Source organism: Callospermophilus lateralis, chromosome 2 (genome assembly GCF_048772815.1).
Source record: "Callospermophilus lateralis isolate mCalLat2 chromosome 2, mCalLat2.hap1, whole genome shotgun sequence".
NCBI lineage: Eukaryota > Metazoa > Chordata > Mammalia > Rodentia > Sciuridae > Callospermophilus > Callospermophilus lateralis.
This window is the reverse complement of record NC_135306.1, coordinates 71,007,417-71,032,185: the sequence shown is the minus strand read 5'-3', so window position 1 is coordinate 71,032,185 and position 24,769 is coordinate 71,007,417. Positions and strand designations below refer to the sequence as shown.

The 24,769-nt window shown below is 37.9% G+C and overlaps 1 protein-coding gene across 1 annotated transcript in view; it reads right to left on the bottom strand.

The window, feature by feature from the left end:
* Gda (guanine deaminase) overlaps positions 1-24,769 on the bottom strand; it is an 87,129-nt gene that overhangs the window by 21,915 nt on the left and 40,445 nt on the right. The window contains exons 2-6 of the mRNA XM_076843492.2: positions 20,960-21,048; positions 13,947-14,118; positions 8,365-8,452; positions 6,234-6,339; positions 1,765-1,792 (exon numbers count right to left, since the gene is read on the bottom strand). Of these exons, the coding sequence (XP_076699607.1) occupies positions 1,765-1,792; positions 6,234-6,339; positions 8,365-8,452; positions 13,947-14,118; positions 20,960-21,048 (483 nt within the window). The remainder of the gene's footprint in view (positions 1-1,764; positions 1,793-6,233; positions 6,340-8,364; positions 8,453-13,946; positions 14,119-20,959; positions 21,049-24,769) is intronic.

Below are 24,769 nucleotides of genomic sequence, written 5' to 3'. Positions count from 1 at the left end.
GTTCTTTAAAGGAGAGTACTGGGGAGACGGCAAGTGTGCTGAAAGCCTATTCCTCTTTCTACATCTTGAGGAATGTGCTGGCTCCAAGCTCCCTGAGAACTATTCTCATGCAGGAGCAGCCCTGGTGCCACCAGAAGAGAAAGGCTGGGAGGGAGAGAAGCACTCATAGAGGGTTAGTGGGGATAAGGATCTACAAAGTTCCACCTAAGACTCCCAAGGTTAAATTGGAAGAATCTCTGAGGAATCCTGTGTGTTCCATTCAGATCATAAAATATGGTAAGGGAAGGGCCAGGCTTGCCAGCCTAAGAAATTATCCCCTGGAGCCACGAACCGACCTGCTGTGGTAGATGCAGGAAGTAGCATTGTCTGCCTAGGTTCACCAAGGCCAGGGCACTGCAAAGAGGGTGCCTCGCTGACTGGTCACACAGAGAAAAAGACAACAGTGGCCAGGGCACTGGGGCTGAACAATGCTTGCTTTTTAGACCAGACCAGGGTGTGCAAGTGACCAGAAGCAGTGGTGAGGTAGCCACCAAACAGTCCCACAGCTTCCAGGTTCTACTCATCTGCCCGTATCATCAAATCCTCTCCCCCATTTAGAGAGACCAGTCCTGTGAAAGCGAAGGGTGCCAGAGGAGAAGGAAAACCACCAAGAATGGGAAAGTTGCCTTGAGATGGTGACTCTCAACTGGGCAGTGACTGAGATTTTCATACTTGAGATCCACTAAAAGCTTAGGGGACATAGGATGAAATTTACCCAGCTTATTAAATCTAGTTTTTCTGTTGCACATAAGCAAGGGCGTTGGGAGCCAAGAAAAGTACATGCAATTGTAAGAATGAAGCAAACTGCACAATGTTCACATATCTGAATAGCAATCAATCAAACCCACTAAAATCAGTTAACAGATTCTGATTTCAAAATTGTGTCTTAAACAAAACACAGTGTTGAGCAGTGTTGCACAAGCCTTCAGTAAAAAGCAAAAAAAAAGCCCAAATTTTGTTTCTAAGAATTCAACTTCTTGGATTTCACAAATAAATGAGTTCATGTGGTATCTATCTTTCTGGATCTGCCACATTCCACTTAATATAATGTTCTACATATTTATCTATTCTGAACCAAATGGCAGAATTCCTTTACTTTTTAATCACTGAATAATAGTATTTGTGTGTGTGTGTGTGTGTGTGTGTGTGTGTGTGTGTGTAGGCACACATGAGTCGTATTGCATTTTTTATACACTCATTGATCCATGGACACTTAGGTTCTTTCCCTATCTTGACGATAGTGAATAACACTGTAATAAAAAGGGGGTACAGATATCTCTTTAACATACTGATTATATTTCCTTCACATATATATCCAGAAGCAGGAGACAGAGTTCAAAGGGTACAAATTTTCAGTTATAAGATGAAAAGTTTCTTGGATCTACCGTACAGGTCAGGTGATAATGGATATGTTAATTAATTTGATTGTGAACATCATTAAACAATTGTATGCACATATCAAACCATCACATTGTGCACTTTAAATATGTGCAGACTTCATTTGTCAACTGTTTTAAAATTTTAAAAATATTTAAAAATCTTAAAAATGCTTGACCTCAATGAGTTGGATTGACAGATCCTCTGTGACAACAATTTAAGGTTGTAGGGAAATACTTTTTTATGCTTGGAATAAACCAAATGCACATGGACCAACATCTATCAAACAATTTAAAAAATATGAATAGAAAGGCAATTCAAACTCAAGCTGTGAACACTTTTACTTACATTCCTTTGAAGCATTTCTGACACAAATCTGAAATGAAGCAACAAATGGGAATTTAGAAAAATTTAAGAATTTTCAAATAAATGTTTTAAAAGGGTGAAAACAAGATCCTTACATGTCCTAATTTCCATGCAAACATTTCTCATACTGCACATGTTTCACCACCACCAATTAAAGATTAATAAGTAGTAATTACTCTGCTCTCTCATTTGCAGCCAAAGATGGGAGGCAAAATCACAGGGAAATGTGATGTTATCATCTAGCATCAGTCGGGCTGTTCATGAGTATTCCCATAGCACTCAAGCTGTTCTACCAGCCCCAACTCCGTGTGGGGGAATATTGCAATATGTTGTGCTCCATGGATATTACCAGCATGGCGTCCTGTGCACCTGGAAGCATTTAGAAGCTATGGGATTCTCCACTGCTAATTCCCCTAAAGTGGAAGCTACTCACTCACATGATATCACCATTTATTCCCAAGGGCACAGTCTTGTTGGGGGAGAGTGGATATTTGAGTAAGGAATAGACCAGAGGTGGCTATAAAACATGCAGTGAATGGGACACATGGTGACAAGTGTAAATAAAGCCTACGGAATGGCTCCTTCTGCTCTGGCTGGAATAGTTTACTAGCTATAATTTCCTTTCTTCTGGTATACTCTTTCTTCCAAATAAAATATGAATTAAGGTTTACAACAACGAATAGAGGAGTTGAGCATACACTCAGGGCTAAAGGGAAGGTGGGACTTTTCTCCCCTCTGTGAGTTTGCAGCACCCCCGTCTTCCTTTTCAGGGGACACACTGAAAGTGAGAGAGGCCCAGGGAATGGAAACAAAGTTGGGCTTCTAAAAACTTGCATCAGGATAGGTTGTTTTTGGGTAAAGATTTATATCCAAGAATTTTCTTCTATGTCTCTTTGATGTTGAATATGATCTAATGAAATTCCTTGTTCAAGTACTGAAGGTACTATGGAAAAGCTACAGAAGATTATTCAGGAAAATACTTATTTGTTCAGTAGAATTTCTCTGTATTGAGATGAAATGATAAAAACCCATGATCTCAAGCAATAAAATTACTTACAACCAAAACTAATCTAATGAGCAGGCCACACGTACTTAAAACCAAATCCAATCGTCAGGAGAAGCACTAATCCGTAGTACAAGATAGGAAAGCAGTAAATTTTAACAAAAAATCCTTCATTTTACAAAGGGATTTACCTTAGAGGTCCTACAGCAAGTTCCTGGAGGCTTTAAAACATAACTTTATAGACAAATGTTGACATGAAAAATTTTTTAAGGAATATGCCAGTTTCATCTAGTTAGGTAACCAACACAGTGACCTCGGCAAATTGGAAGTTGTCTTCCAACTTTATTATAAATCATATGAAGACTCCAGAGTGTGTTGACACATCTTGAGATATATATACAGATTGTATTCTCAGTCTTTAAAAAAAAATTGCTTCAACTGTGTGGAATTAGGGAAGAAAAGTGAGAGGAAGGATGCTAGAAGCTTCGATAGAAGCGCTATTGTACCACAGGAGAAAATCAGGTGTGGCTGGGATCTCTGAAAATATGCTCTACTTTAAGCCTTCAAAGTCTTTGCAAAAGAAATTATTCCTTGTGAATTTAGAAGCAACCCTTTCAAAAATATATTTACTTTGAAAAAAAACCCAATCACTTTCTGCTCAACTCTTATTTTAAGGAATATGAGCTAGAAAATACATATTTCACAGACATTTCTATTTTCAAAAGCTGTTTTACTAAAATATAATTTACATACCATAAAATTTACCTGTTTTAAGTGCACTGTTCAACAATTTTAGTACATTTACTGAGTTATGGAACTATCATCATAATCCACTTTTTTTGGGGGGGGGTACTGGGGACTGAACTCAGGGACACTTGACCACTGAGCCACATTCCCAGATCTATTATGTATTTTTTTTTTTTTTTTGAGACAGAGTTTCACTGACTTGCTCAACGCCTCGCTTTTGTTGAGGCTGGCTTTGAACTTGCAATTCTCCTGCCTCAGCCTCCCAAGCTGCTGGGATTACAGGTGTGTGCCACCACATCCAGCCATAATCCAGTTTTTAAACATTCTCATCACCCCAGTTAGATTCCTTGGGCCCATTTGCAATTAATGGGCTTTCCTACCTCTAGCCCCAGACTTTCTGTCTCTATGGATTTGCATTTTCTATGCATTTCACATAAATAAAACCATATACTACGTGACCTTTTGTGTTCGGTTCTTTCTCTTTGCATAATATATTTAAAGTTCACCCAGGATGTAGCATATATCAGTACCTCATTCCTTTTATGGCTGAATAATATTCTATCTTATGCTGCATTTTATTTACCCACTCACTAACTGATGGGCATTTTGATTGATGAATGACAATTCCTAGGTGGCCTTGGTGACCAGGCTCTTACCCTTTTCTTGCTTGTAGTTGTCATAGTTGAAAGCATATGCTGAAAATTCTACATCCTGAGATAAACCTAGGCTCTGTGCTTTTTTGTTCTAGACAGGATGTCCTGGAATTCTTTAGCCCAGTGCATCAAGTTTTGCCCAGGTATAAAAACCCAGACGGAGCAGAATATCAGAGTCCCTCAGCTATAGTGAAGTTTGGGGCATATATAGACATGAAGCCACCTATTCTGGGTTACTCTTGAGCCTTGGGAAGCAGCTTATCAAGAATCCTAGGCTTCTATTATCCCTTGCTAAGTATCTGTAGGTAAAAACTTGCTTAACTTTATGCAATCTGAAATGTTCTGTGTCTCACTGGACTCACTCAATTAGATTGACACTGGTGCATGGTATAGTGAGGTGTTTGAAGTCCTCTGCTAGACTGATGGTGATGCATTGTGAAATCTGCTTCATATTTGGCTTGTATGAATAAAATTACTATGAATATTTGCATATGAGTCTTTATGTGGACATAAGCTTTCATTTTCTTAGTACATATCTAAATTTTATGATTCTGTCTGCATATGCTATCGTATTATTTGAGGTGGAGATATCTCTGAAGTTCATAATCTCTGATGAACACTATTATATGCTCAGAAGAGCAGCAGAGAAGGCCTTGGTACCTTATGTTCTCTGTTTTGATTATGTGTCACCATTGAAGGTCCTCAGAACCTTTGTAGGTAATACAGTGAGCCCACAGATGGGGAACCAAGAAAGGAAGAGGAATCAGTATTTCAGTCTACATGTCTATACTTCACCTTCAGAAGATAACTTATCATGTCACGAGTTCATTTTAATGTTTCCACCATATAGCTAGAAGAACTACTTTTCTCTTTCTATGAGAGGACAAAATGAGAGTGAGAGATGCATAGAACACTTGAAAAAATACTACAAGAATATAAGGGATAAGTATATTGGCAACTTTAAGTGGTTTAGTTATGGAGAATATTTTTCTTTTTTCTTGTGGAACTTAGTGATTCTCCATGTTTCGTACAAGGGAACACACATTCTTTTGATTTTTTTAAAATAACCTTTTAAATAAAAGTTGTTTTGTCTACAAATATAACTCGTTTTTTGTAACTTCCTGTACAATATTTTATTCCATAAATAATTCCTCACACCAAAATTTTTAAATATCTACACACCTTAGCAAATGCTCTTGCATGCCGTCTGTTTTTGTTATTATTGTTATTATTATTATTTTATATTGAATTTGAGGTGGGATCCTCATCATCATAGAAAGAACTCAAAATTTAGAGTCATAGACCCTGGTTTTAAGTGTTGGCTCTGCCATTTAAAAGCTATGTGATTACTATGGTCTGGGTGAAGCTCACTCAAAGGTCCACATGTTGAAGGCTTGGTCCTCAGGGTGGCAATGTTGGGAAGTGATGGAACCTTGAGGAGGTTGGACCCTGAGGAAGGTCCTCAGGTCATTGGGGACATGCCCCTGAGCAGGGATTGTGGAACTACGACCAGTCTTCTCTTTCTGGTTCTACTTCCTGGCTCATGAGGTAAGTGACTTTCTCCATCACATACCCCTGCCAGGATATGCTGCCTCAAGAGAGTCCCAAAGACATGGAGCCACTCGGTCAGATACTGGAACCTCCAGAAACTGAGCCCAGATAAACCTTTTTTTTTCTAAGTTTATCATCCCTGGCATTTCATTATACAATTGGGAGGTTGACTGATGCAGTGAGTGTGGGCAAGTCACTCAGTCTGTGCCACACTCAGTTGACCTAAGACAGATGCCTCGTGGAGATTTCTATGGGGAGCAGTGTAGCACTTCAGAGGAATGCTCTTTATAAATCATTAAGAATTACTAAATAATTGAGCAGACTCACTGTGGGCTAGCTGTGGACACTGCATTAAGCAGAACATTCTGACCTCAACTGGGATCACATAGATCCCAACTGGGTCCTTAAAGTGTCTGGTTTCTTCTCTCCATCTTGAACTCCATCAGTGCAGCAGAGGACTCATCCAAAAGACAAATTAAGACAAATGGACGTGTTACCTCTCTGTTTCCTTGATTGATTCCTCTGTGGTCTCCTTGTATTCTGGAACAGCATCATTCAAATCCATGCATACTTTGCCCACAAATGCCCGCTGCCCAAATTTATCTGTGAAACACACATGAAAAGAATCTGAAGGCATGTTTCTTTTTCAAAGAGTGCATTTTCTAAGTTTTTAAAAAATACCTGTAAATTAAAATCACCATGACAAACACTACTCAGAATGTAAAGGTCCATCAGTCATCAGGCCACTTAAGAACAACAGTGCTTACCATATTCCGTCAGTAGTAAAGTTTCTTCCTTTCATTCCACATCCCCACTCCCAGACTGCCCAGGTAATACTTGGGTGTTTCGTACTTCTTACTCAGCTTTTCTTTTTGCATGTACACTTTGTCTATATTTTTATTAATGACATAGCTTCTTTGCTCTCATTTTTTCTCAGAGGAAACAGCCTCATATCCCAGAGAAACATTCCAATACTCTTTAAAATACCTACCCTCTGTTTCTTCTTTCTCTTTCTTCTTTTTCATCTACTCACAGTCTGCCTCCTATCTCCTATTGTACCACCTTCCTCAGGATTGAGTCTCTCTCTATATATATATTATGATCCTCTTTTAGGTAATACACCGTATAATATGTATTAAAAACTTGGGTGCTGGGGTTTTGGCAGACTGAGGCAGGAGGATTGTAAGTTCCACTGGGATTTCAGATGTGACCCACTGCCCCCAGCTATGTGCAGGATTTTAAGAAATGTACACAATAACATGCATCAGGTGACTGGCATATGGTACTCAGTGGCCATACTGCTAATCTTTTTAACTGTAGCCATGCCAGTATTATTGCCTTTTAGCTAATGCTACTAGCAATGCTGTACTGAAGAGCCTAGTCCTCATCAGAGGTGCTAGAAGAAGCATTCTGTTTCAACTATAATGTTGAAGCTACAGGGACAATTGTTTTTACAATGTCTCTATCACTATCATAAGAGTCTTTCAAAAATCTTTCTGTCTCTTTCTTTTCCCTGTAATTTATTTTAATACCTGACCATTAGATTAATCTCGCTTAAAAATACCACTTTCATTATTTCACCCACCTGTCTCAAAACCATCTTTGAGTCTTTGATGCACATTTGAGCTCCTCCACAATCTGAACCATCCCATCTGCCCAGCTCTCTACCCTCCCGCCATGCAAAGAATCCTATGCACCATTGAACTCTTCTATTTCCTGCTTCCTCTTATCCACCCACCATTGACATTCCTGTCCTCTTGCTCCTGTCCATCTCATTTCCTCCCCCTGGCAGACACTTTAGTCTTTCCCCATTTTGTCTCCTCTCCAGAGTCCAGTTTAAAAGCCTCTTCCCAAATGACCCAATCCTGGGCTCTCTTTTTGCTTCCTCTGAAAACTGCAATATTTATTTTTAGTGTCACTCATTAGGCCTCTGGCATAAACTACCTTGGCCACCAGCAGTGTCATAAGTACATCAGCAACATTATTTACTGAGTGCCTGCTGTGTGCCAGGCAGTGTGCTGGGTACAAATTTGGAATCATCAACCTAAATCCAGTCTCAGCTCTACTTACTAACCATGAAAACCTGGACAAATTATTTGACCTCTCTGAGCAGGAGTTCATCCATCTGGGCATAGAGAACATCAATACATATCTCAGAGGGTTGTATACAGATGTATTCATCCATATAGAGTGCTTCATACAACATCCGGCCACCTAGTAATAGAACCATGGGTATATTCTGTCTGGTTCTTCAAGGGCAGAGATTATTTTCTGTTTCATCTAACACCATGCCCTGAGTCTAGCCAACAGCCAAAACTTGCCTGTTGATTATGACGTAATAACTGTTGCTACAGCTCAAGTTAATAAACTGCCATTAGAAAAGCCCAAAACACAAAATTGAGATCCATAAACATTATTCTGGAACCAGAAGGCATAAGTAAATAATAAAATTATTTAAATAATTAAAACACCATTCAAGGGTCAAGACACTTAATTATCTGCACAATAATGCAATGCTCAAATTCTAGCAATTAAAAGGCAGGACTGCCACCAAGTGTACGTTGTTGCCAGGCATGGCCTGGCTGTCTTCTCTTGATGTGCCCATAAATTCTGCTTTCATCTACTCACCTGTAATTTCCGCAAGGAGCAGAGATGAGTCAGTGTGAATTGTTCCAAAGTAACAAGCTGTGGTTGTTCCATTCTTGAGCGTTCTCCTCTAAAAATAAATCACAAAAACCCTGAACTGCATGTGCTCAGGAAAGTCACATGGCATATGCAGACAAAAATAGAATCCTAGTTTTTAATTTTAAAATGTTTTTATTTAAAGGTATGCCATCTTGATGCGGAATATACTTAAGTGACAAGAGTGCTTATATTCCAAAAGTGTTAGCTGGAGAAAAGGGTGATGCTTTTGATTTCCTAGATTCACACAGTTTTGTTTCAGAATTCATAAAATGTGATACTAATTAATTCTTTATTTCCTAGGATTACTTAAAGATATCCAGATTTTTATCACATCTGGGAGTGCATTAAGAAGATTTGCCCATTACAGAGTAAAATTACTCAACTAGACTTCCAGTTCAACCTGACAGATTGATCACACATATCTGTCTTTTTTCCTTAACAAATTTTTACTAACATAACAGTAAAAAAGAACCAAATTTACTAATGCACAAGAACACAAGAGGAGATGGAAGCAGAGGAAAGATTTAAAAATATTTTAGGAAGACAAAAAACATGGATAATAAACTGGAAACAAATTAGGAAGAAGGTAGGAAGCACATGGGCACCAGCTGGAAATTGCCTGGAAGTCTAGGCAGGGTCTTCCTCCTCCCCAAGGAAGTCAGTCAACCACCCTAACCTGTTCCTTGCAGGAAAGATTTATTCTTGATAGAAAGTGGATAGTACATAGAGGGTGCAAGCCCCAAAACACAAGGTGAAGAAGTGGTTTAAGTGGAAATCTGGGGTCCTCTGTCTTCTTCCCACTACTTCTGAAAAGGGACTGAAAGATTATTTCCTAAAGAAAACAAATGGCTCTACATGAAAGATATCCTCACAGTGACATTTGGAAACTATTCACTGCTGCAACTCTTCATCCTAAAGTGAAGTTCACCAATCAGAAAGTGCTACCTCCACCAGCTCTTCCAACCAGCCTCTCAGAGCACTGCACTTAGATATGAGTGCATACCCAAAGTTCAACAGCTACTTGAGGAAACCTGCTATAAACAAGAGGAGGGAGGGGAGAAAGAATCTAAAAAAAGAGAAAAGCTAGGAGGAAACATAAAATCTACAAGTTCAGAAAAAAATCTCTGCTAAAAAAAAAAAACTAATTAACATCTTCAAAGAAATAAGATCAGATATTACATGCCCAAAACAAGAAGAGAATGCTATGCAAATCAGAGAAAAAGAGCTCTCCAGAAGCAAAAAATAGTATATATTATATTTTGGAATTCAGTAGAAGGGTTGTAGGATAAATTAGAAATAATATCTTAGAAAAAGAAAGATGAAAGTCAGGAATAAAAAGATAAGGAAGTTAGGCTCAATCTTGGAGGTCTAACATTTAGAATAAAGTTCTAAAATTGATTTTTAAAGAAAATGGAGGTGGGGATGGGGTTATGGCTCAGAGGTAGAGAGCTTATCTACCATGCATGAGGCACTGGGTTCAATCCTCAGCACCACGTAAAAACAAAATAAAGATATTGTGTCCATCTATAATTAAAAAATAAATATTTTTAAAAATTTAAAAAAAGAAAATGGAGGTATGAAATTATCTGAGATATAATATTGGTCTTCAAACTGAAAATCCTTACTGAATTCCTAGCACAATGAATTAAAAAATAACCCAAATAAGCTATATGATTGTGAGATATTAAGTCCATAAATACAGAAAGAATCTAAAAACGGCCAGAAAAAGAAAATCAACCATAGACAAAAGACAGAAACCACAGTAGAACTGGGTTTTTCACCTACAGTTCTAGAGGCAGAAGAAAAATGCCTTCAAAATTCTGGAGAAGTTATTTTTAATGTAGGTAGGATTTATAGCCCGGTAAAATATCAGTCAAGTGTGGTTGTAGCATAGAGACATGATTAGATATTAAAAGTCTTGAAATCTTTACGTCCCATGAACACTTTATTAGGAAGCTTCTAGAAGATGTGTTTTAGCAAAATGAGAGAGTGCCACAAAAAAAAAAAAAAAAAAAGGAATTCCTGAATTCGGGGAGAGGAGAGGTGTTGGTCCAAGGGCACAAAGCTTCACTCATGAAAAATGATTCGCTTCCAGAGATCTAATGTACAGAACAGTGGCTGCAGTTAGCAATACTATGCTATTGTATATTTCAAAATTGGCTATTATATATTATATATCAATTATATTATATATATAATATATTTAATTATATTAAAAGCTTTTACCACAAAAGAAAAAAAAAGGGAAGGGAAACAACTTTTGGAGGTGATGATATCTGTGTTTATGATCTTGACTATAATGGATTCATGGTTGTATTGTGTGTTCATCAAGTTATATTGTATATTAATTATGTACAGTTTTTGTATGTCAAATTGTACGTCCATCCTACCTCAATAAAGTAGTTAAATAAAAACTAAAGAGTAAAAATAAAAACCACCAAATTCTAGTTAGCAATGGAAGCATTATACAGACACTGTCTTGGGGTCAGGCCTGGATGAGAAATTGTAGTTTCATATTGGACTGAAATGAACTAAAAAGACTAGAAAGTTCAGGAATATTCCCAAACTAGAGTCAAGGGACAGGACAGAGATAGCCCAAAGAGAAGGGAGGAAGGACGGAAGGACAGATGAATGGAAAGAAGGAGGAAGGGAGGAAGGGAAAGAGTGAGAGAACCTTAAAGCTACCCATGTTTGTTCCCACTGAGCTCAGCTCATTTAATATACAGGCCACAAGGTTATTACTTATGTAACAAAAAAGAAAATAAGAGTTTGGCTTAAAATCTCACTAGCCAGGCCATCTTAGATGCAGCTACTTTCCTTCTTCATCAGTTCTGTGTTTGGCCTTCCCAGGTTCCAATTCCACTCTAGCTTTTCACAAGCTTTATAGAGAACTATTAATGACTATTTTGTGATTTTTCCATGTTTAAAGAAATCTGTCAGGAACAACATCAAATTATGTGCTATGTTTCCCAGCCTTTCTTCGGCTTCCAATTCTTGATGAAAAGAATTTTGCGACCAAGTTTTATGAGCTGAAAAGCAATTCCAAACTCAAGATGACTATGAGCTTCAAGGCCAGTAGCAATGTCCTTTTAAAAGGTGGGGGCGGGGGTTGATTCTCACTTTTTTTCAACCTGTACTGTAGTGACTTCATATTTCTTTGGAACTGGTTGAATTCCTCCCTTATGCATCTGCCCAATTGATGAAGACCTCATAGAGAAAGTATGTTGATTCTATTATGAGAAGAACAGTTTCAGCTAGTTTATCTCAGTTCATTGACCAAAGATCTTATTCTCTTGTCCTCTAACTGTAAAATAGGCTGATTCCTGAACTTTCTTGTCATTTTAGTTCATTTCAGCCCCATTTGAAATTGTAACCTCTCATTCAGTTTGCAGTACTGAAAGGGAAACATTCTTTTTAGGTTTGGCTTACTAAGAGTTTTTTCTTAATTTTAGGAGACATTTGCTAACATATACTTTATTTGAAGATTGTCACTGCTGGCATAACTTATGGAGCAAACTGGCTGATGTTGATCTATGACTGTTTCTGGAGGAGAGAAGAAAAAGAGTAGAATAATTGGTTTTACTCATGAGAACTTCTTTTATACTCCTTTGCATTGCCACAGGAAAGCTTAAGTCAAGCGACAAGTTCTAATGAGCAAATCTCAACATTCTTAAACAGATGTCAACCTTACTCTCAGCTCATCCAGTTGTTAGTATGTGAGCCTGTTCACAATCTGAAATATATATGTATACATGCAAATACCCATCAGGAATTAAGCCTATTTTGTACTCACTAACATCCAATACTTAAATCTCTGATGTAAGAACTAATATTTGCATATCATTGCCTGAAGCATATATAGTTCTTGATACCCATCCCTCTAACAGAATAGTTTGATACAGCTGGGCCTTTTGATTCCATAGCTACTTTATAGTACATAGTTTGATAACACAGAAACTATCCATATTAAGGTATTTGGTGATTAATTTTCTTAAATTTCATTGTAAGGAATGGAATGCTTTATTTTAACAAATGTGATATTTTTAAATCACATGCACAAGGTAAATTTCATAGTTCTCTGGATCAGGTACTAGACATTTAAAACCCAATTTTTGACAAACTCTAAAGAGTGTATCTAATCCCACACTCCCGTGGTATACATTGACTTTGTGATTTTATTTTATTTTTCCACATTTTTTTCTTCACTGAGATTTGATGACTCATTTTCTTTTGCTGTATACCGTGCAATTTCAAGCTATCTCAAAACCTTTTTAGAACAATGAGGTATAAATAAATTTTGAGAATAAAGACTTGGTGTGGTTAACACAACTCATTAAGACAATGTGCCAGCAACTTCTTCCCAGTTTTCCTTCCCAGTTCTATGGTGTTACACAGATGCAGGCTAACTATGTGAGACCCACAATTACACTGGATTTATAATTAAGCGAATCAAGTGTATAAATGTTACCACTTGCTTCTGCTCTTTAAGGCTGGGATGATGCAAGACCAGGGGAACTGGTAGGGTAGCTAGGCCAGTCACTGTGGAAGGCATGTAATACTGTCACTACCATGCAATCGACACCTTAGATGGAAAACTATCAATGAGTCCAACAAACAGTGGTGTACAGACCAAGTGTGCTGAACAACAGGAAGTAGTGGAAGAAGAAAATACACCTGAAGCTCTACTTCTCTGCTGTGGAAGCTGTTTCTGGTTGCTCAGTGTGGTCTGGTTCTGGGCACAGGGTTGGATAGAAAGAAAGGAGCTGAGCTTCTTGAAAGTGTGGAAGGAAGGACATTTTCAGAGTTTTCCCTATGTGGTTGGCACGAGACAAAGCTCATTGACTAAATAGCCCCAGAGTTCCCTCTAGTGGTGTTAATGCTCAAGTCACATCCTTGCGGGTCTTTCAACGTGGCAGCATCCTATTTTCCCTCCTTTTAAGCCTACCAAAATGCATGATATTCTTCTAAAGGTAATTTAAAATTTTAATTTCAAATTTCTTTGGGTATTTTTTTGAACAGACACATAGAGCTCTTACCATGTGCGAGGTACTATTTTAAGAATCTCACAAATATTAACTTGCTGATTTATCATAACAATCCTATGAGGTAGATACTATCATTATTTTTTACAGATGGGGAAAGTGAGTCACAGAACTTTCCAAAGGTCACACAACTCTTCCATATGGTCCTGAGAACAGCATTATGAATTGGCAGGAATAAGGGAATACAAATTAGCATTTAAATCTAAATTTGTCAATGTAAAATATGAGACCTATAAGAGAGTAATGAAAAGTCCACCAGATTGAGGATTTGGAGACTTAGAATCAAACTCTCTTCTTGCCACAGTCCAGCTGTGTAGAGGAGGTGGTCACAAACTCCCTGGATTATGGGAAAACTTTTTTTTTAAAATGCTATAGCCCGTCAAAGCCTTAACTGCCTAAGCTTTATAACTTTAAATCTGGCTTGGAAAGGATATTTCTAGAACTAACCAAGCGTAATACAATACTCACACACAGGATACTTACGACAACTCTGGTGTAGACTTCTTCAGCAAAATCCATGCTCTGGAATCTCCGCTCCACAGGAAATGTGTAGTTGGTCAGCCACTCCAGAAGTGGCAGGTCTACATTACTTCCAGCAAAGAAATACTGAGGAGCATGAATGTGGGTATCCACGAGCCCAGGCATGAAGAACTCGCTGGCAATTAAGATGACAGGAAAGGCATTTAATAACATCTTTATTCACTTTGCATATCTTCAAAATCACATATTGTCTTGACAATGATTTAATTGTTCATCCCACACAGGTTTATGGCTGATGCAATCTGACAACTGTGCATTGTCAGGAAATGAGAATCAAACTCGGCTGAGAGATACAGAGCTCCTAAGTTGAAAGGGTAAGTGCAAAGGTAACCAGAGATCACCAAGGGAAGGGAAAGCACTGAGCACAAGCAAAGCAGTCGTAGCACAAAAAAGGAAGGAAGTTATAACCTGATTCAACTATTTAGTTCTCACAACTTGTGGTTGTAAGGCAGAGAGCTAAAAAAGGAGAGTAGATCTGTGAAACTTCTAGAGCTATGTTGAGGAATACACAGAAGTCACTGAAGGTGACTGAAGATGAGAAATATTGGCTGCAATTTTAGGTGCAATGTCATCTTGATCTTGGCTGGCTGCAAGAAATCTTGTCCTTGGCCATAACCTCAAGGGCTGAGTTCTGAAAGGAAGCAGCAGACTGGGCGGGCTAGGGACAGGTGAATTTAGAAGACAGAAGTTTGAGTGGGTCATTGATCTGAATGGCTAAGTGAAGAGGGGGCTGTGACTATCATTCCCTAGATGTTTCTGTTTACTGCTGCTGTTACCCTCATCCACCAATTACTATTCACATTTCTACTCATTATTATACTAGAAAGTCTTGGAAAGATATGAAGAGTTTTCAGAAGACCTATCTGCAGAACGAAGGCAGCCCAGTGCCGGCAGACACTCAAAGCTCTGCTAAAGAGCTAATCCAGTTCACTGGTGTCTATTAAGTGTCTAAATTTACCAAACAGATATCTGTTAAAAGTTGATATGCAGTACCACTGCTACCACCCTAACCAAATGTCAAATCACATAAGGAATTTGAACTTAAAACTTGACATCGCAAAGAATCTCATTTCCAAATCGAATGCATAGATACACTCAGATGGAAGACAAAGGATCCAGGAGTTACTGTAAAGGTCTTATTTTAAAAGGAGAGCTAGAAATGGTGATGAAGATGGCAGCGGTGACAGCAGTTAGTATTTCCTGCATATGTATATGCACTGTGAACTGGACTCAGCATTGCGGGTGCATCATGGCATTTGTGGGATGCAGGCTAGGTGTGAAGAAGAAGGAGAAGGAGAAGGAGAAGGAGAAGGAGAAGGAGAAGGAGAAGGAGAAGGAGAAGGAGAAGAAGAAGAAGAAGAAGAAGAAGAAGAAGAAGAAGAAGAAGAAGAAGAAGGGTTAGGTGTGTACATTCTACTCTCAAGACTGTCTGGATATGAAGCCAGGCCCCACTGTCACCCTGCAGTGGGATGCCTGACATGTTATTTAACTTCCCTGCATCTGTTTCACCTTCCATAAAATGAGGACAGGAGCAGCACGTAGCATTGTTGTGAGGACTAATACCTGTGGGTAAGAGCAAAATCTAGATGATGGACAGCATCAATAAATGTTAGTAATGACGCTGATATAACCTCACCACAAACACCAGGAGTATGAAAATAATACCCTCATTTACACTAGGGTAAATATAAGCTCAGGAAATTTAAGGAGATTGAAAAAAGTAATCCTTCACTATTCAGCTTTGGAATAGAGACTCAGGTTCAGCTTTGGAATTTTGAATCTCTTATTTGTCTGAAGCCTCCTTGCTCTTGGCCACTATACCCCATGTGACAGAATTGTTAACTCCCTAACAATGGAAATAGAGAACAGTGATTACTTGCATGTGAGGCCAGAGGGCAGCATTAAGTGAGTCTATAGTGTGCAGAGCTCTGGGGGGTGGGGGGTGGGGGGTTAATTCCTCTCAGGTGTCAGTCACTGACCTCTCCAGGTCTGTCACTCCTCAGGGCTGTTGCTTCTTCCATGACCACAAAGTGGAAGAGCAGGGTAACTTCTTCCTACAGTGAGATGGTTCAATCTAATGGCATTTCCCAAGTATGTTTAAGAAGCTCTGATAAGCCTTGAGGGAAGTCCAAAGAGATTTAAGGCATTTTCTTGTCCTCAAAGATTTATATAATCTTATATAATCCAGTTGGGGATTTTAGGGGTGGTGGTGGTGGTGGTGGTGGTGGTGGTGTGTGTGTGTGTGTGTGTGTGTGTGAAAGAGAGAGAGTGAGGAGGGGGAAATAGAGAGATAGATTGCTCAAACATTAAGTTGTCCTAGTGAGCAATTTCACTCCTAGATATCTACTCAAATGAAACAAAAGATAAGCTTACAAAACAGATTGTACAAAAATGTTTGCAGCAGTTTTATTCATATTAGTCCCAAATTGGAAACTACAGCAAAAATAAAACCACCATAGGAAAAATGGGTAAACAAAGTCAGTACCATGGAACTCTTCAGCATTAAAAAAAAAAAAAAATCAACATCCTTAACTATAATGATACAGATAGACCTCAAAAACATGATTTTGAATGGTAGAATCCAGACACAAAAGAGGATATATTGAGTCATTCTATGTAAATGATGTTCAAAAACAGGCCAAAGTAACCTATATGATGGAAATCAAACAGTGGCTGCCTATGAGGGGTTGGAGAGTGACTGACTTGCAATGGGCTTGAGGGAACTTTCTAGAATAAGAGCAAAATAAGCCAATCCCATAAAACCAAAGGCCAAATATTTTCTCTAATATGCAGATAGTAATTCACAATAAGGCGAGGGTCGGGGGGTACTAGAGAAGAATTGTGTTACCTTTGACTAGGTAAAGGGAAGTGATGGCAGGGAAGGGGAGGGGAGGGGATGTGGGGATAGGAAAGATAGTACAACAAAACAGACATTATTACTGTATGTATATATGTGACTGCATGACCAATAAGATTCTACAACATGTACACTCAGAAAAATGAAATTATATCCTATCTATTTATGATATATCAAAGTGCATAAATGCATTCTACTGTCATGTATAACTGATTAAAATAAATTAAAAAATTTTTAAAAGAATGTTATATATCTTGATTGGCATATTGGTTACAAGGGCACATATATTTGTCAAAACATCAAATTCTATACCTGATATCTATGCATTTCAGTATATACATTTTTTTTCTTTAAAAATATATTTTAAATATAAGGTCTTGAGTATTCAATTTACTGAATTATCATACATCTGTTGGCCAAGATAGAAGGGATCACAGGGATTTGTTTCTTTTTGTTGTTGCTTTCTTTGGCAGATTGTGATAGGCAGGGTTTGCAATGACAAAACAGGAGGTGGTAGGCAGGGTTTGGGGAGAGTCCTACAGCTTCCCAAGCATGAAGTTTCTGAATAGACTGTGTTGATGGGAACAGAAAGGAAAAGAATAATTATTAGAGAAAGAACCTGATCTTTTATTAGCTCTAGCATACAGAATGGGTGCATTGCATGGGGTGGCCTTGCTTTATTAAATCAACTCTCATAAGAACTCACTTACTTTGCAAGATCAGCATTAATCCATTGCAAGGGAGGTCATGATCCCAAAACCTTCTAGGAGGCCCTACCTCTTAGTAGTTCCACCACCTCTCAACATTGCCACACTGGAGACCAGCTTCCAGCACATGAATTTTTGGAGGACACACTCAAAAAATACAGAGCAAGAGCACATGAACTCCAAGAAGTTATTGGACATATGGGAGTGGAGATCATGTGAGTTAAAAATGGGATTCAAACTTTAGAGGCTTCTTTTATCAGTTAGTGGGGCCAGAAATTTTTATGAAAGTAAAAAAAAAAAAAAGAAAAAGAAAAAGAAACCTTGAACAGTAGCCTCCAACTAAGGAGGAAGATGGAGGAAGAGAAAAGGTCATGATCCATCTTGGCAGAGATGTTGTCAGGATAAAAGGGACCCAGGACACAGAGGTGTCAGGAAGAGTAATGAAGTGGGAGTTTCAAAAAGAGGCAGGACAGTGACCCATGACAAAAACAGCAAGGGTCAAAGATATGTAGCTTCAAGAAAGATCCTGAGACCACTCCCTATGCAATGATTGGGGGAGATACCAAATTTCAGAGGAATAGAGTCCTTCTTTTAAAAAGTACTCACCCACTGATTCTCTAGCACGTTTTAGTTACTGTCCTAGGTGCTGAAGACAGCGTTAGTGTTAGAGAATGTATGAAACGGATGGAGAGCCCTTTTACCAATGTTTGGTAGTGAAGGGCAGGATGGGGGAAAATGCAGAAACCATGTTCATGAAGAGCAGAGATGCAAGAGCGAGGGAATAATTCAAGGCATAACAATCTTCAAAACCAACAGAAGAGCAGGAACTTATTGGATCTAAAGTATGACTTTCACCCAGAAAAGTTACAAGCCTTTTAAGAAAATAGGAAGCCCTGTGAAATGCTCATTGATACAAAGATTGGCATAGCCAAGGTTGAAGTATGGGCTTTAGTACAGATATCGACATGCCTGTGTGAAATGTGAGAGAGGTGCCTGTGAGATATGAGTCATCAAGCCTGCCCACTCATTTGACAGAACAAAGGAAGCTGGGAATGGCAAGCTTATTTACAGACTTGTAAACCGGTGGCCCAGCTAAGACTAGAACTCAGTTATGCACTTATGACATCACTGACAGCTGAATGATAGCACCAAGAGCCAAGTTACAAGCAAAGCAGAGAGGAGGTTGAAGGCCACAACAGGAGGGGAAAATAGCTGTGCTTTCTCCCTCTGCTCTTCAGATTTTCTCTTTCGACTTAATTACTATAATAATTCCCCTAGGAAAGCATATCAATTTCACCAAAATAAAAACCATCAGCTTCATATTCCAAACCTGTAGTGTTGGCTAAGATATCTTATAACCCAAGGAAAAAGAATAATACACACCCATATGTACACTTATAAGAACATCCCCCATCTTTTATTTATTTTTCTTTCTATTTATTTATTTATCTATCTATCTATTTATTTATTTATTATATGGTGCTGAGGATCAAACCCAGTGACTTACATGTGCTAGGCAAGCACTTTATCATTGAGCCACAATCCCACCCCTCCACCCATCTTTTAACCAAATGGAAAACATTAATAGAAGATCTACAATCAAACCACAGTACTGTAGGTACAGGCCTGCATTGCTCAATTTCTTTGCATACCATTAACATCCTCATTCACTTTCCCTGCCAGGGATGTGGGGATGCAATGGTCCCACAGGTTTGGAAACCCTGGACTGTCTAAAAGGACAGTTCCATTGTGCAAGAAAACTCAAGGTTACAAGATATCAAAAAACACCTTGTCTTTATTTTGCAAATGAAATTTTGTAATTTTGTTCATCATGAATTGTCATTATTTTTTTAAAAGATTGCATTAAAGTATTATTTATCTTGATTACAAAGTGTTTGTTCTCCCCATGATCTTTCAATTTTGTGATGAAGGTAAATACTTCACACCCCTCACCCTAATTCCAGCCCTGTGAACTTTCCTAAATATGGTTTATGACCACAATTTGACCTACTCCTACACAGTGCTGCTTAGGCTTACAATATCAATTGTTATTTTCTTTTTATAAAAATCCACATTGTACCAAGATATACCTGTAGATACACTATTAGGACCAAGCTATTAAAAAAGAATACCAGAGACATTATTTTCTATGATATTTTAATAACTTGGAGCAATTCTACCATAGGTAACTTGTGTGTATGATAATGAATTATTTTGCATTTTAAATATAATTTTCCTTCAAATATTTCAGTCTCCCATTGAAATTTAAATTATGTCTTGCCTTACCACTTCTCTGTGTGTAATGCCTATAGAGTCCCCAGAATTTGAATTTTTAACAAATTTAACTCCAAAAGCAATCTCATAAAGAGGGGCAAAAGCATTTGAAGACCCACAGGTAGGTAGACCCCACCATCCCATCCTCTTGTCTCCCCCAGACCTCCACTTTGTCCACTTCCTAGCCTTCCACAAACCCCTGTCACAAAGGCAGACAGCCTTTGTTTCTCAAAATAGATGCTTAAGAAAACCCAGCAAGCAGAAGAATCAGTAAGAGCAGAAGTTGCTCTATTAATGTCCCTGCTTATTCCTCACATACTTCCAGGCTAGCAAGAAGTAGAAGGAAAGGGGAGGAGGGAGGAGATGTGAATGCAGTTGTCGCCCAGTCTCTGGCCTTGCAGCAGAGATGAGCTTAATAGCTGAGATGACAGCTGCAAAGCTGTAGCATGAAGATTCACTCTAGGTTCTTCTTGCTACATTAGCCTGAAGTCAATTTCTAAGCATTAAAAGCATCTTCACAATGAAAGTGCTACCATTCTTATTGACCTTGGAAACATAGTTGGTCTGAAACAAGATACAATTTTTGAGCTTAAAATAAATATTCCCATTTCTATAAAACAAATCAACCAGGCTGTGAAGACACTGGGCCCACCACAGGAAACACAGCTTATACAAATATTAAAAATCATCTAACTTGCAGCTCAAATGCACTTCTGGGCATTGGTCTTCCCTAACCATGCTGTCAGAGTGACTGCATCTCAAACTCTACTCCCCAATAGTTTATCTGTCATTTCCCTCCTCTCCTCCTGACAGGAGACCTGACAATCTGCTATTGTCATGCTTAAGTATCTCTTTACATGAAGCTGTAAACCCCCACGAGACCTGGAAGATAGTGCTACAACAAATATTCCCAGAAGAAATAGATGGAAAATGGCAACTTCTGGTTCTCAAAGTTCCTGTCCTCCATCTTCCTATTCTCCATGTAACTCCTCCTTTCCATCTCCCCTATTATATGACTAATTAATTAATTTTAAAAGCCTCTCTCTCAAGGCAGGTTTCACGTCATTTGAGCCTAGTCTATGGCACCCGGTGAAAGGGAGAAGTCGGTGGTGACTCACTGGTGGCTCAGCTCTCTTATTTCACACGGCTTGAAGCACCATTCTTTGGCCAGTTTTTCTTGTTGAGATGCTTCTTCTAAAAACACTATCTTTAAAAGAAAGAAAGAAAAAAAGATTACATATTTATAAATCACAGTCATTCGTTGTCATTAAATATATAAATCTTTTTAAAGGAGACCACACTGTCACTGAGTTAATTTTAAGAGGCATTTGATACTAAATTGGAGAGAGTTGAAAGGCAGAAAAGAGGAGGGTTTGTTTTTGGTCATCTATAGATGGAAACTGTGAAATTTCTCCTGTTCTGTCACAATATAAGACATACGTGAGATTTCAAAAATTCTAACTTAAAGAAACAGCATATTAAAAAATGGCTTATTGAAATGTTTCTTCCCCACTCCTGAAAATGATTAAACAAAACAATTGTCATAGAAAATGTGCCTTACTCCAGATGCATAAATGACTTTTGTGAAGCTGCAATAGGAAATCCCAGCTCATTTCGCAGAAGTAGTGACAATGTGGGGCAGAGTATTAACACTGAATTTAACTGCACGTAATAATTGCCTGACAATTGAATCTTCACTTGACCTATGTTGATTTTTTTTAAATTATTTTTTGTAGCTGGACACAATAACTTTATCTTATTTATTTATATGTGGTGCTGAGGATTGAACCCAGGGCCATGAACGTGCGAGGCGAGCGCTCTACTGCTGAGCCATAACCCTAGCCCCCAACCTGTGATGATATTTGAATGCAAAACATCTTCTGAAAAGAGTTCTGCTGCATTTTCCTAGTTTCATGTGTGTTCTGCTTTGGATGTGAGATATTCCCCAAAAGCTCACAGGTGAGACAATGCAAGAGGTTCAGAGGAGAAACAATTGGATTGTGAGAGTCTTCACCCAATCAATGCATTAATCCCTGATGGGATTAACTAAGTGGTAACTAGAGGCAGGTGGGGTATGGCTGGAGGAAGTGGTTAATTGGGGGCATTGCTACCGGGTATGTATTTTGTATCTGGAACTGGAGTCTCTCTCTACTTCCTGTTGTGAGCTGCTTCCTCTGCCACCCTCTCCTGCCACAAGGTTCAACCTCACCTTGAGCCTGAGGAATGGAGTCGGCCTTCTATGGACTAAGACCTCTGAAAACTGTGAGCACTCAAACTTTTCCTCCTTACAGTTGTTCTGGTCAGATGCTTTAGTCACAACAGTGAAAAAGCAGACTAAAACGATATGTAAGAAGTAGACAGGAAAGACACCTCTCCTGACGTAAATAAGAAAGTGAACTCTTCATTTAGACTTATGAGGTCTGAAGCCCAAGGGCAACAGCCAGGCAACTGTGCATGGATCTTGTACTACTTCTTGATCTGGTTTCCCCATCTGCACACTGGGGATAAAACTAGAATGTACTTCACTGGATTAAGTAGATCATCAGGGCCAGGAATTAGCATGCACCTGAAACATAAATGATACATTATATCCATTGTTATTTTTTGTAAAGTATAATTATTTTCTCTATAAAAATAAATTATAAAGCAAGAAAGGATAAGAACTGAGATTCCTATGCAGAAAAGATTCTGGGTTTTATTGATTTGTTTGTTCTTGTTTTTGTTTTTCTGTAATGCTGGGGATTTAACTTGTGGTTTCAGACATGGTAGGCAAGTGCTCTACCACTGAACTGCATCCCTAGTCCCCTCCCGTTTTATCTTTAACTGGAATATTGTGAGAGAAAAAAAATGTTTCATTGAACAGGAAATATTGAGAAAAACTAATAGATAAAATGTATGCAATTAATTAGAAACAAGTCAATATGTATAAGATAATTTGTAGATATGAAAAGAAACTAGAATATTGACTTCTCACTTTATTGAGATACCCTTTTTAAAAAATGAAAATCTGATCAGAAAAGAAAATGGAAGTATAATTCATATAATTATTAAAAACTAATTTGATTTAAAATATATTAGAATATATAAGTATTTAAAAAGGGGAAAACAACAAACATCAAAGCAGATATGTAATTAATCAAAAAACGACAAAAGTAGAATTTATCAATACATCTCAAAAGTAGTTCACTGCAAAATCCATAAATAAATAAATATAGATAAAATTTGTGAGGCACTATATTAATACATTTGAAAGAATTTGAAATAAATGGTCTTTGAGAAAAACATACATGATCAAAAAGTTTATTCTGAAAAGAGGAAAACCAAATGAACCAATAACTCCAGAAGAAACTGAGAGAGAGTTATTAACCCTTTAGGACTGCACACAGTTCAAAACAATGGTAACTAGTAGAAACACAATGTCTGGTACAATTGTAAACAGATATGCAATTTAAAATTTTCTACTAACAAGATGAAGTATTAAAAAGGCACAGGTGAAATTAATTCCAATAATATTTTACAATAATGTATATAAAAGATTATAATTTCAACAAAAGAAAAATTAAGTTAAAAATAAAATTTTTTAAAATATTCCCTTTCCTTTAAAATTATTTGTTTAATTTTTATTAAATTTGTATTTAATAAATAATTTTATTATTTATCAGAATGTTTCTTTAAAATTACATTTTTCATTTAAAGTACATTTCAATCTCTTCCTAAAGCTTTATCCAAAATACTTCTAAATATTTAGATGGCATATAATATACAAACAGTAGACTTATACACCCAGGTTGTTCCAAACACATTTACAAGTTTTTCAAAACTAAAATGAGTATTTGCTTTTAAATGTAAATTTAAATTAATTAAAATTAGATTAAAGATAAAATTTTAAAATTTAGTTCCTAAGTCTCACTATCCACTTTTCAGGTGTTTAAAATACAGATATGGCTGGAGGCTACTGTATTAGATAATGTAAGTTCAGAGAGTTTCATAGCAAAGGGATGAACTTCTTTGCTAGGCAAAGAGCTCCAAAATATGGAGGAAAGCAAAAACCTCTCTATTTCTACAAACCTAAAACAACCCTCCTACCAAAACTTACCAAAGATTACACACATGCATAAACACAGATATGCAAAAGCAGAGAAAGACAAGCCAAGGTCTTTTGTTATTTAATGATACAGATGCAAAGAAACAGTCCCGATGTCATACTGACAGTAAAAAGCAAAAATACATTAAAATAATAATTCAGCATGTCTGCAGCATGTCAGCCTCCATTATTCTGACAAAGTGAGAAACATTTATCAACTTGGGCAAACGGCCAACTCTTCAAAGACTGCTGGAATAAAGCCACCTCTCTCCCTTTCTGTTTTCCTCAGTCAACACCCAAACTGGAATGCACTGGCTCCTCCCATTCACACCAGGGATCTTGATTTGTATCATTATCTTCATCTAGCAAAGCTCAGATTTTGCTTAGCAAAATCTCCACTGTGATCTCTTGTTACTGTGTCCTTCCCCTATAAGCACCAAACTCTCCTATGTCTTCAATGTCAGCTCTGTTCCTCTAAATTAATAAAGGGGACTCCCTCCTGATAATGTGGTTTTTCAAAGGACAGATGCTCATACCTCAGGGTCAAGCAGTGAGTTTGGAACTGTCTGTTCCCCATGGCCATTTCCAAACCATTTCCTCCACCTTAAATCTGAAACCATAAGACTTTCCCCTTTTTGTTTCAAGGGCATCTTCCTCTCTCTGAGGTCCTCTTTTTCCAGCCTTTCCCTCTTTCTTCAAATTCACCAATGTCTGCCTCAGGCTTCCCCTCCACTCCACACCCTCTTCCATTCCTTATGGTTCCAACCTTTCTGAGGACCATGGTCACCTGTTTCCATGAGCTCATCTTCAGTAATTTGTTCTGCTTCAGCTTCAGCCACAAAAC